The sequence below is a fragment of the Arctopsyche grandis genome, chromosome 10 (assembly GCF_051622035.1).
Source record: "Arctopsyche grandis isolate Sample6627 chromosome 10, ASM5162203v2, whole genome shotgun sequence".
Classification (NCBI taxonomy): domain Eukaryota; kingdom Metazoa; phylum Arthropoda; class Insecta; order Trichoptera; family Hydropsychidae; genus Arctopsyche; species Arctopsyche grandis.
Genome location: NC_135364.1, coordinates 14,115,192 through 14,128,279, shown reverse-complemented (window position 1 = coordinate 14,128,279; position 13,088 = coordinate 14,115,192). Strand labels below are relative to the sequence as shown.

The window sequence follows — 13,088 nt, the reverse complement described above, 5'->3', positions numbered from 1 at the left end:
CTATACCATTTATTCATGATGTCACCTTTTCGAAATGTTTAAAACTGATCGTATTTATACTTTTATTATATAATATATAATATACAGATATAAAATATATTCATAGGCGATATTGATAAATCTGATTCAGTTACAGGACACATTCCATTTCGGTACCTTGAGATGCGAAAATAAATGCAAAATACATTTGACTTGATCGATATAAGACTTAAACCTTACCGGGAGTAAAAAAATAAAATAAATTTCAAAAAAACTACACAAACATTTTTTTTTTTACATTTTTACACTTGACTTTTTCTAAAAATGAATTCAATTTACAATTGTCTAAATTCTTCAACATTAAATTGTCTAATAAAATAAATTGGAAATGCTTTTAAAATAAAAGAATAAATAATGTAAAATGTTACCTTAAAAAAAAAGAACTAAGCAGGAATCTTCAACGAGTGAAGTTTTAATAAATAAACATTGATAAGTTCTAGCACCTAAAGTCAACATGATCAACTTAATAAGATGTTATATTTTTTTTTATATATTTTCGATTTTCTAACATATTTGGTGTCAAAATTATTCAAATGGTATTTTTACAACAATGTCTTTCACACTTCTGACAGATCACAACTGAGAATCGTAATTAATATCCACACTCTTTAACACTTTTCCTCGATTCCGAATATATAAGCAACCTTGAGAGGTAGTTTTAATAGTGCAAATTTACAACAATAATTAAAAATTACACTAGAACTATCGAAACCTCCCAAAATAAAATCCTAAATATTCCATATTTACATATAATATATACAATCTAGGATTGTTTTGGGATATCACTTTTAATTTATTATAAGCTATTTATTACGCAGCGTTCAGTTCAATGCACAAAACAACACAACGTGCCATCATGTAAGATATATAACTATATATTTAACACCACAACAAAAGTTCAACAAATGAAGATGACCCAAAACTATGACGGTGGCGGACGTCGATCATAGTCCCCCCCCCTCCTATAGTCTCGTTCTCTCTCCATATACTCGGGTTGATGGTGATAATCGGCAGGGTAGTTATTCCAATTTGGCGGATAACTACTACGGTGAGATGTGAATCCTGCTTCGGGAGCACTCGCATTAGCTTCCCCGCTGCCAGCATAATAACCACCACTACCGCCGCTATAATGTTGCATTCCGTAAGTCTGATGATTCTGAAACCTGCAACGAATGCATTCTTAGTAGACAGTCTCATTAAATAACTTGAATTCAACAAAATGTTCAGCGTACCTTCTTTTATCGTGGATGCGTGGGACTCTGTCGGGTCGATAAGGGCGGTGAGGTTGAGTGGCTCCGTCGAAGCTGCGAGGATCGGCCGCGGGTCGCTTATCGGAGAAGCGAGATATCCACGCTCCACCGTGATGACCGGCAGCTCCTTCGGGATAGTTGCGGCTTCCCGTACCACCTCTGACTCCTCCACTATCTCTTCTTTCGCGTTCTCTGTCTCTATCTCTGTCGCGCTCTCTAGTATCGGACCGGTCACGGTCTCTATCTCTGTCTCTATCACGAGCACTAGAATGTTCTGGAAGTGATTTCTTTGATGAAACCTTTTCCTTGTCGTCGGACTCTTTTGATCTATTAAAAAAAATTAAATAAGTTTCAAATTTTCGACGCACATTCATTACTCAATATGCGCTGTACTAACCTTTTGCTATCATTAGTATCAGGTTCGCATTCACCCTCTTCTAATTTCCTCTTGTTACCGGGTGAAGGCTTACTTGATGACATTGAATCTCTTTTATCTCTTCTCTCCCTATCCCTATCCCTATCCCTATCCCTTTCTCTATCTCGTTCCCGATCCCTTCTATCCCTCTTGTGATTACCGCCAGACTCTGTTCGTTCACGATTATAATTGTTGTGATGAGCATTCGATTGATCAACAGGATAATGTGACGTTTTATTCGATGACTTTTCCTACAAACATATCATAAATTAATCAAACAACAAAAAACAACATTAGATTTCAAATCAATAAATAGCAAAATACTTACATTATCTTTTGTTGACTTAGATTCTTTGTCGTTTTTACCATCGATCCCGTCACCTTTCTTCAAACTATATTTGTACAACCGGTACAATTTCTTAGCATCGAAATTGGTGAATTTGGAAACAAAGTACCAGAGATTACTTCTCCATTCAACTTTCTTATCGGCATCCCAGTAAGTATCGAGACACATATCGATCTGATTGCCTATTTGCCTCAGACATACACGTGTTCTATTCATTTGTTCGGCCTCGGACAATGTTTGATCTGGATTATCCAACGCTCTCAGAGCTTTCTTAACGGGCCTCATTTTTTCTTTGCACTGAAGAAATAAAAAAATAAAATAACATTATTATATAAACTATGCATGTAAAGGAATTGCAATACCAGTATACAAAATTTAGCGATCGGTAATTAACGGAAATTACTTTATTGCGAATTAAGTATATATACAGGCATATTACACTGTTCGACACGAAAAATGGTTCAGAGACGAGATATGACTTTTTTTATAGATCTATGCCCAGTTAACACGAATCTGGTAATAAAAAATTTTGATTGGCTCGAAATTCGGCGATGTGTTTTTTAAATCGCGCGATTTTTTTCTATATGTTCGTGTTGTTTGGTCGATGTCTCAAAATCCGTCAATTTCCTGTTCAAAATGAATATTGGAATCTAGTCGGGTATTTTATCTTTCATTTGTAGTACTTTTCAGCTTTCAAATCTCTCTCGTCTTTCGTCCAGTTTATAGCTCGCAATTTTACCGATTTAAAATTCAGCACACTTCCAATTAACCCTTTTAAACGAAAACAAAAAATAGTGTGGCCAGTACACTATTCCAATAAACATGTTTCAATAGAAAATACTCGATATAAAATAGTATTAAGCGGGAAAAAATCCCAAATGAAAATACGTAATTTTTGACTTTCGATTTGAACTGGATGACTACTTAGAGAGATTTGATAGCTGAAAAGTACTTCAAATGATAGATAAAATATCTGACTATAGATTCCAATATTCATTTTGAACAGGAAATTGACAGATTTTGAGACATCGACCGAACAACACCAAGATATAGAAAAAACACATATATCTCCTTCCTCTATCTCGAGCTAATGAACATTTTTTACTACCAGATTCGTGTTCACTGGACATAGATTTATAATAAAAGTCGTATCTCGTCTCTGAACCATTTCTCTCTGAATCTTTAGTATGTATGTACATAAAAATCATAATAAAAGTCATATCTCGTCTCTGAACCATTTCACTCTGAATCTTTAGTATGTATGTACGTACATAAAAATCATTATTATTTTACCTCTTCAAATACTGTTGGATCTAAATCGCCTAAAACTTCTAAAGTTCTTGGCTCATTATTAGCAGTAAAATGCATGGGACCAACAGGCTTCTTTTTGTTATTAGGCTTTCCTTTGATTTCCTTCCTTTCCTTCTTAGGCTTTTTCTTACTATCTTTTTTATCATTAGATATGTCATCCGGAGCATGATTAGAATCTTCATTTGCCTAACGAAGTTAAAATATATAAATAAATAAAATAATTACAATGAAATTACGTAATCGAAATGCGAATTAATTACCTTATCATTTTTAGCTTTGGCATTGGTTTTTCTGTTTTCATCGACTGAAGCAGCGTCTTCATTTTCGATAATTTCTTTAGATAAGGCTTTCGATTTTCTTATGTTTTTCTTTCTAACTTTACCAGTTTTAGAATCTTGCAATTTTTTCAAGATTTTCAGTAAATATTCCGCCCTAGATTGCAAATGTTTTGCTTGAGGTTTCCGATCATCGTTTAGAAGAATTTTGTCAGAAAGTCCGAGACTTTTATCCATTTTAATCGCTTCCCAAGCACTCATACCATATTGATAAATGCCACAAAGTAGTTTAGTGTCTTCTTGTATTCCCCACTCCACATCAAAATTAGCGAATCGCGTTCTAAAATAAAACACATTCACCAAAAATAAATACATATGTAATTCGTCAACCAGCGTTAAATTTTGAATAACAAAAATGCACAAATCTTACCCAAAATCGAGTTGCCATTTCAGTCTCTCGTCTCGATCGGCTGGCAACATTTCGTCTAAAGGTGCCATTTCGGTTTCACACTGACTTAGAGTTTTTGCATTAACAGTTACGCCTCCTAGCATAAAAGTGATGCGAGCTTTTCTCTTTCCAGGGCCAACTGGCTGAGCATTATCTGGCTGGTTATTTTTAAGAGGCCCCCCACTACCAGTCAAGGACGCAAGCTGAGCTTGACATCTGTCCCGTAGCGTTTCTCCTAATTTTTTTAAATCAGCCAGAGGTTTTTCTTGTAATTCTGCGTCACAAGCGACATCCTCCAAACGTTTCAGTGGAGCAGAAAATTTTTTATAACTTTTGACAAATCGACGAATCTAAAAATAAAATTAAGAAAATAATTGAAAAATCATCCAACTAATCATAAATTAGAATTCAGAAAGACTTAAAACCAACCTCAATGTCAGTAAAGCCCTTGATTCGTTCTCTAGTACTAGTAGGTGGTCTGCCCCGTTTTCTAGGTCTATCATCATCACTTCTATCAGAACCTTCTACTTCAGATCCTTCACTGTCTTCTTCGCCTGTCGCAGATTTGGAACGCTTCTTAGATTTTCCTGAAATTTTAACCAAAAATTGTATGGAGGTGTGATGTAAAACATTTACATACAAAATATCTCAAATTCAAACAAATGAAACTAACCATCCATTTGCTCAGCTTGATTCTGCTGACTCTGCTGCAATGTTTTCCTAGATCGTGGCGGCAAATAGAGATCCTCCATTTCTTTCGTCTTCTCTTCTTCTTGTATTGCTTTCCGGAAATCTTCAGGTATAATATCATCCTAAATAAACATACGCATAATTTAAAAACCTTGTAAATATAATAAAAATGAAATATGTAAATGTCATTGCAAAATTTACCCAATCTCTGCTTTCATCATCAGCCTCTTGTTTATCATTATTTTTCTCTTCGTCAAATGCAAAGCTTGCAACTTTAAAAGCAGATAACAATTCATCACCGACCATTGTAGGAGCATCGTCGCGGGTTTCAGCACGTCGCAAAATTTCATCTATATCACACTGAAATTATATAAGAATCGTAAGTATTATAAAATGAACGAATTACACAAAATTTTAACATAAAAAACACTTACTACTGGCTCTTCGTCCCCATCCTCTTCATCTTTAAACAACTCTTCAGCACCGAACTTTAATATTGCATTCAAATCCTCTTTATTGAAAGGAATACTAGAACTACTATTGCCACCTGCGCCCTTCTTATCCAATACCGTTCTTCCCGTTGTATCCATCCTCTGTATTACTAGATGATCTAAAACCATCTTTCGCTTTGCCCTCTCCACGATTTCTTCTTCAATAGAACGAGCAGTCACCAACCGATATATATTTACCTGTTAAATAAAATTACAAAAATATAGAAAAATGGAAAAAAAGCAGGTTAATAGACATGATATTCAAAAATTATACATACTTGATTTTTCTGTCCAATTCGATGTGCCCTAGCTTGAGCTTGGAGATCATTTTGGGGATTCCAATCAGAATCGAATATAATTACAGTATCGGCAGTGGCGAGATTGATTCCTAAACCTCCGGCACGTGTCGACAATAAGAAACAAAAATCCTGCAAATGTTGCGAAGTACATAAAATGAAAATTCACATTTAGTGCACTGTATAATATAAAAAATAAATCAAAAGAATCCACCAAATACCTGTGAGCCTTCAGCATTGAAATGATCGAGAGCCTGCCTTCTCAATTCTCCTTTTATACTTCCATCCAGGCGTTGAAAAGGAAAATGTCGTTTTTGAAGATATTCCGATAGTATGTCCAACATACGAACCATTTGAGAAAAAATGAGAACACGGTGACCAGTTTCTCGCAAACGACATAGCAATTTATCTAAAAGAACCAGTTTTCCGGAACCTCTTACTATTTGCTAAGACAAAAATTAATAAGATAAATAAAAAAATATTTAAACCTAAATTTAAATTCACTATCATTATAATTACGTATATTATTATACCTGTACGGCATCCTCGTGAGATGTCTTCGACTCGTACTCAGCAGGCTTAATCAATAACGCGTGATTGCAACATTTTTTCAATTCAACTACTATGTTCAAAAACGAGGCCGTTGAACCTCTAGCCCCTTTACGAAGGGCGCTATAATTCTTTGTCAAAATCCATTTGTAATACTGTTTTTGTATAGAAGTCATGTCGACTCTCAATATTTGCTCGACTTTAGCAGGTAACGATTTCTCTACATCTTTCTTTTGTCTTCTTAATATGAAAGGTTCTAATTGCGTGTGTAATTTATCGTAGCCCTTCTGGGCAGAGTTCTCGTGATCTTTTTCGAATTCTTCCCATGTTGAGAATCTACAATGAAAATTTCAGTAAGCATTGTACTTTTGAATCACAGATTACCTTTCATACAAAAAAACTTTACTTACTTTCCAGGCATAATGAAGTGTAAAAGAGCCCATAATTCTTTAAGCGAATTCTGTAGCGGCGTGCCAGTAATTAATAACCTATGATTTGTGTCAAATTCTTTTAAGGCTTTGTACAATAGAGAATCATCATTTTTTAACCTAAAATCACAATGTACAAAAAATTATATAAAAAGGGATATACAAATATTCCTAAGTACAAAATAAGAACCCAAATTTCGTCAGACGACAAAATCGATTCTTAACAAAGAGGTTAGTAAAAATACACACCTATGAGCCTCATCTACTAAAAGAGCTGCCCAACTATAAGAACCTAAGAATATTCTATCTTTAAGAACTATTTCATATGTCGTTAGAATAGTGTTGAATTTCAATCTTTTGGAGCTGTGAAAACTCCATTCGTATTGCCGTATCTAAAATGAAAACAATATTTTAATAAAAACTACATTAGATTACTACATCAACACTGTTATAGAATTGTGTATTATATACAATTATAAAATGCTCAAGTATGTTTCGGGAAAAATTAAGCAGAAACCATACATTGGACTCAATAGTAAACTGCTACTTCCAGCTGACCAACTAATATCTGCAGTATATTTTTAATATCATATGTAATTATTATTTGCTTCAAAATCAAAAATTGTTCTAAAATTTCATCAACATTTTAATTTTGTGAATTCGAACACGAAAAAATCAAAATATTTAAAGTTTTAAGAAACTTACGATATCTCTAGAACTAATGTCACCCAAATAGGTCACTACATTGATATCCGGTGCCCAGAGCTGAAATTCTCTTTGCCAAGCGGTCATTGTACTGAGAGGAACTACACACAAGAAAGGTCCGTGAAGAGTTTGTGCATTGAACAAATAGTTCAAAAAACAAATGGTCTGTAAAAAAAGTAATGTATATATTACAAAAACTTCCACTAATATACATATATATATATTTAAATGTATAAAAAAAAACCTGAATAGTTTTTCCTAATCCCATTTCATCAGCTAAAATCACTGAATTCTCCTTACACCACGCGTGTATCAACCAATTCAAGCCATCCATTTGATAATCTCGTAAGGCCAGTGCCTGAAAATAAATAAATTTTAAAATAGTACGACATCAAAACGACACTAATTCGTAACATATTATGCATGCATACTTTGTCACCACCCATATAGGTGGGTTGTTCACGGAGCTGATGAAATTTCGGTCTATATTTTAAAACTTTACAATGCCTCGAGGGGGTCGTTCGAGAATCTTCACGCGAGCGGAACTGACTGATTTCCACCGGCCATTTTCTTTGAATAAGTGTTGAATCCTCCCACGTTGCTTCAGAATAAGGAAGTGACTCCCATTTGCAATAATAATCTAATATTTTAGTTCCATTCACATCTTCCCTTGATTCTTCAGCTAGAAAAAATGGGCAAAACCAACCATTATATACTAAACAGAATATACATATGTCTATAGTTGATTTTCTATAAAATGAACTTCACTTACCAATTATTCTTTCAACATTGTAGTAACTTTTTAATAATTCTTGATGAAGTTCTAACTGACATTCATAGTAATCAATTTCTTCCGGGCCAGCCCTCTGTCTCCACCAAGACAATTCCATTTCCTTTTTCACAAAATTTTCGAGCTTCTTGAGGCCTTTCACCTTTGGATTCTTCAAACTTTCCTCGTTCTCCCATGTACTGTGAATATGTGACCACCCTTTCCATTTTATCAGGTATTGCGGTTCAGTTGATTCCAAATCATTAGGATCAGCATCAGCATTGATATCACCATTTTCTTCAATATAGTAACATGTTGTAACATTTCCAATGGCTGAAAAAAATAGTAAAAACCTAAGTATGTTTTTAGGAAGAATTTTAGAAAAAACATTTTTTATATCCTACATACCTCCTTTCTTCCCTCTTCTCTGAGAAAGTACTTTTTCAATAGTTTCAAATTTTTCCTCTTCAGCGGGTACCTCTGGCTGCTCAACACCTTCAACTTCTAAAAGGTCTGAACTATCAGTTTTTTCCACGTCACTTGTTTCTTTATAGCTAACAGTCGTTGTGGTTGTTGTACGACGAGAAACCGCTCTAAAAGAAGACAAAAAAAATTTCAGTATTGTGCAAGTGGAATTTTTTAAATCAATCAATCAATTGACACTAATTTATTGAAAGTGTTCAAAGCCAAATAAAATGCATAATAATCCAAAAAATGCATTTTTACCGTCTGGTATCTTCATCACTAGCATCAGTCGATTCTTCATCATCTGATGAATATCTATTTCTTTTCCGTGGAGGTCTTTTCTTTAACTGAACCTTTTTTTGTCCAGGTCTTTTACTAGGAGGTGGAGGTGGTCGATCATCATTATCACTATCGGACGAAGAATCGGAGTTCGATACACCATACGAATTACTAAAAAAATCACCAATAGATTAAAATGTTGTTACGAAAAAAATGAAACTAATTCACTTTGAAAAGATTATAAACCTTTTCTTTTTAAAGTTCCTATTTGAATGTTTGACTTTGTCACTCGAATCGCTGTCAAGTACTTTCTGTCTGGTGGGTTCTTTACGCGATCTACTAGATCTTCTAATACCTCCGACATCAGAATTCTCTTCCCAAGGCTCAGATTCGCCTTTGGAATAATAGCTTTCCGATGACTTGTGAAAAGAGTGCTTCTCGGGTGACGATTGACTTTCAGATTGTTCACCCTGATGAGAGTTGGCATCTTCCATTTTAGGAGACCCATCTCTTTGTGGGGAAGAATTTAGTCTCGTAGAACTATTTCTTCTATCTGAATCAGATCCCGATTGAGATCTTGATTTGGATGGGGACTGTGACCTCTGCCTTGGTGGAGAGGGTGACCTTGATTTCGATCCGGACCCGGAACTCGACGAGCTGGATCCAGAATCGCTGAAATAACACTCACATTTAAACGCTTTGGAAACCATGCAGAATAACAAAATTGAGATTGATCAAATTCATTTATTACATTTATATCTCAATAAAATAAACTGCACACACAAGTAAATTTAAATGAACCTGTCAGATCCTGATCCTGATCCGGATGAATTGCTTTTGCTCTCATTGTCACTGCCAGAATCACTCCCAGACTCGGACATACGTGCTTTCTGAAATATAATTCTCATTTTAAAATATATCTAAAAAAAAATACAGAAAGAAATTCCTTCAAAAGAAGCCAAATTGGATATAAAAAATTTTTAATTGGAATAAATTTTTTATATCATTAAAGCAACACAAAATATGAAAGATTTTGATGTAAAAATGACACCGGATAACAGGAAAGTGCCTAAATGTAAAACCATATAATTTTTCCTAAAAGGAAATATGAAAATGTGTCATTATTAAGCAAATATGAGAAATTTAAAATGAATTAATTATCGTAAAAAGGAATGGTAGTAATAAAAAAACAAATTTAATAAAAAAAAAAGTATTAATCTTCACATCAGTAGAATAATTCATCCAAAAAGAATGTAAAATACAAAGCGAATTAAATTAAGAAATAAAAATAATACAATGAAGATTTATTTAAATTTCATTATGAAAAACATTGCAAAAACAGCGAAATGTGAGATCCAGAACGATTTTTTTAAACAAAAATAGTATAGAAATAAAATAAAATTAAGAAATTATTAATGAAAATTAACATATAATTAAAATATATATTATAGTCGAACCGTTAAATAAGAAATTAGAATATTTTTAATGAATGAAGCTGAAAGTAATTAAGTAAATAAATTTTTTAAGCATAATTACAAAAATTTAAAAAAAAAAACTTTATTTATGTGCAAGAAATAATAAAACATAAAATAAAAATTATTTAAAACATTTTTAAAATATGTAAAATCGGCGATTGTTAAAAAAATAAATTCATCACAAATTTTGGAAGTAAAAACCAAGATATTATTATTAAATTAACAAAAATACTATAAATTTTGTAATAAAACAAAACATTTTCCAAGTTAAATACCCTTGTAATTGCACAAAATGTAAAGAAAACAGCATAAAATAAAAGGCCGGCATTAAAACCGTGAACACGCTGACAAATCTGCACAAAAACAGCCAAAATTCGTCAAAATTTCACATAATTCCAAATAATTGTACTACAAAGTATGACGTAGTACACAGGAAACTCTCCTAAATAGGCTGAAACACAAAAACCGACGAAGGACTTTTTCCGGAGGACACTCGGCACCTCCTGGCGGAGGTGATAAACGTCAAAAATCATACAAAAAGACCAAAAAACCACCAAAAATAAAAGTGAAAGAAAACCTGCAACGAACACCAAAATTTATGAAAAATATAAACTGAAAAATATACAAAAACAAATAATAAACACAGAGAAACGTCAGTTGAGAGGTTAGGCGAGCGTTGGAGTCGATTTTGAAGCGAAATTGCGAAGAAGGGTCCACCGAAAAAGATGGCGATTTGTGGGGGAGGGCGTGGACCGAAAGTCGGGGAATCGGTCCCGGGGGCGAAGCGGGTGGTACGCCCCCCTTTCCATTGATAAACGCGCGCAAAACCGATTGTAAACAAATGACAGGAGGCCGAGAAAGGGGCAGGCCGGAGGGAAGCGGCAGGCCGGAGGCGGCGAGAGCGGTGAGAGCGGGCGGCGGGGCGGAGGCGGGGGCGGGGGCGCGCGGCGGCGGGGCGCGGGGGCGCAGGCGGGGGCGAAGGGGCGGCGGCGGTGGCGCAGCGCAGCGCAGCGCGAGCGAGGCTGCGGCGGCGGCGGCGACGGCGGCCAGCGGGCTTACCTGACGCATGGTGGCGCGGCCGCTTACGTAACGGGCTCAGGCTCGGAGGGCGGAGGCGTCGCGGGGGGCGCGGGAGCGGGCGGGCAGCGGCGGGGCGGCCGCGGGGGCTTCGGGGGCTGCACGGGGACGAGCGGTGGCGCGAGCCCGTCGCGCTTCGGCGGCCATGTTGTCTCGTCGGCTGTGGCCGGTGGTCCAAGCGCGCGTCAGAAGCGGCTCTGCCCGCAGCCGGGGGCGAAGGCCGAGGGGGCGCGCGGGGTGCACGACCGAGGAGGGCGCGCAGCCATCCCCGACGGCCGAACCTGACTGCGGCCCTTTTCCGCTTCCGTCCGCCTCCCCACAGACTCCACCGCGCTCCGACGTCCACCGCCACAGACAATTACCCACATTTCCCCCAGAATTACACATTCAACTCCACAATTCTTCCAATTATTCGACTCCCCCTCGCAATCCCTCATTCGAATTAATCGTTAGGGTATTTATCCGAATTTTTAATCCACCGAAACGGCCCATCTTCGATTTTCAATTTGAGTCGCAATTAAATATTTCGACAATGTATCCCCCTCAAACGGTTCGAATTCGTTCTCTCGTGTAAAATCTAGCATATAAAAATACTGACGGAAATTTTTAAATGTCTTCGAATACTGAAAATTTCACGTTAAGTTTTCGTAATTCGAACTATTTCGAGGTAATTCGAAATTTCTTCAAATGTGATCGAAGCAATAAATATAACTACTAAGCAATACTTACCAGCATAGAAGTAGAATGCATAGAATGATCATTGTTAACAAAAGTATCGTCTAAAAGCGAGCCATCGAAGAGAGAGACGGAAAGTCAAAAGAGAGACAAGTGAGAGAGAGACGAAGTTTATTTAGCAAACAATGAACAAACTCTGCCGCGCAGAATTTTTGTAGCAACATTTTTGGAGGCTGAGAGTGATTCTATGCATTCTACTTCTATGCTTACCAGATAATATCTACTCAATATTGGCCTCAAATCATCGGCTGTTTGCTAAAGTGTATTTTATGCGTGTTGAATAATTTACAAACGTCACTATATTATAACAAGTATTGTGCCCGTTGATATTTCAACGGATGGTTTTGGAAAGGAATTGATACGTGAACCACACCCAAAAATTAAAAATTGGTCACAACATAGGTCGCATTTTTGGATGTGACCAATTTTTTTGTGACCAATTTTCGGGTATGACCAGTTTTCTTGTGATCAATTTTTGGTTGTGACCAGTTTTCTTGCGACCAGTTATCCTGTTACCGGTTCACATTTGACTAGTAATCACCGAACCATTCCTATGAGTGTCTAATAATTGTAATATCTATTTTTTTAAATCTCCATGTTCATCGTTGGATCTAAATATTTTGAAACTTGCTATTTATTAGTAAATAATCCCTCCGAAAGAATCGTTTAATTAAAATAACATTTAAAATAAATAATAAACATATTTATTTGTAGTCAGTTTTAATAAGTACTGAAATTTTGATTTCTCAATATTTCAATTAAGCCAATGAGGATGCATTGAAATAACATAACATTATACGTGTAATTTTGCAAATAACCACATAAGCAATCTGTGACAGTTTGACCTAAATAATTGATCGTCAATCTGCGTCACAAATCAACAATGACATTGTCGCATTTTAATTTCTAATGACCAAAAGTAACTTTCTAGATATTTCCTTTGATTCCCATATAAAATTATATTATTTAAACTGAAATGTTTAAAAAATGGAAATTAAAAAAAAATTACTAATGAAATGTATTTTTATTATATAAAAAAAATTAT

At 35.6% G+C, this 13,088-nt stretch overlaps 1 protein-coding gene across 1 annotated transcript; it reads right to left on the bottom strand.

Moving 5' to 3' along the window:
• Positions 1-224: 224 nt before the first annotated feature.
• Chd1 (chromodomain-helicase-DNA-binding protein 1) lies at positions 225-11,683 on the bottom strand. The gene is made up of 25 exons (XM_077440207.1): positions 11,291-11,683; positions 9,558-9,646; positions 9,003-9,428; positions 8,739-8,927; positions 8,421-8,605; positions 8,016-8,345; positions 7,675-7,925; positions 7,488-7,601; positions 7,244-7,408; positions 6,788-6,930; positions 6,521-6,658; positions 6,095-6,446; positions 5,783-6,007; positions 5,544-5,693; positions 5,209-5,463; positions 4,976-5,134; positions 4,758-4,896; positions 4,514-4,671; positions 4,067-4,434; positions 3,622-3,976; positions 3,344-3,547; positions 2,033-2,347; positions 1,687-1,955; positions 1,272-1,616; positions 225-1,202 (listed from the first exon to the last, which is right to left on the bottom strand). Exons 1-25 carry the CDS (start codon positions 11,297-11,299, stop codon positions 962-964), a joined length of 5,574 nt encoding a protein of 1,857 aa, XP_077296333.1. The 5' UTR covers positions 11,300-11,683; the 3' UTR covers positions 225-961.
• Between the last annotated feature and the right edge of the window lie 1,405 nt (positions 11,684-13,088).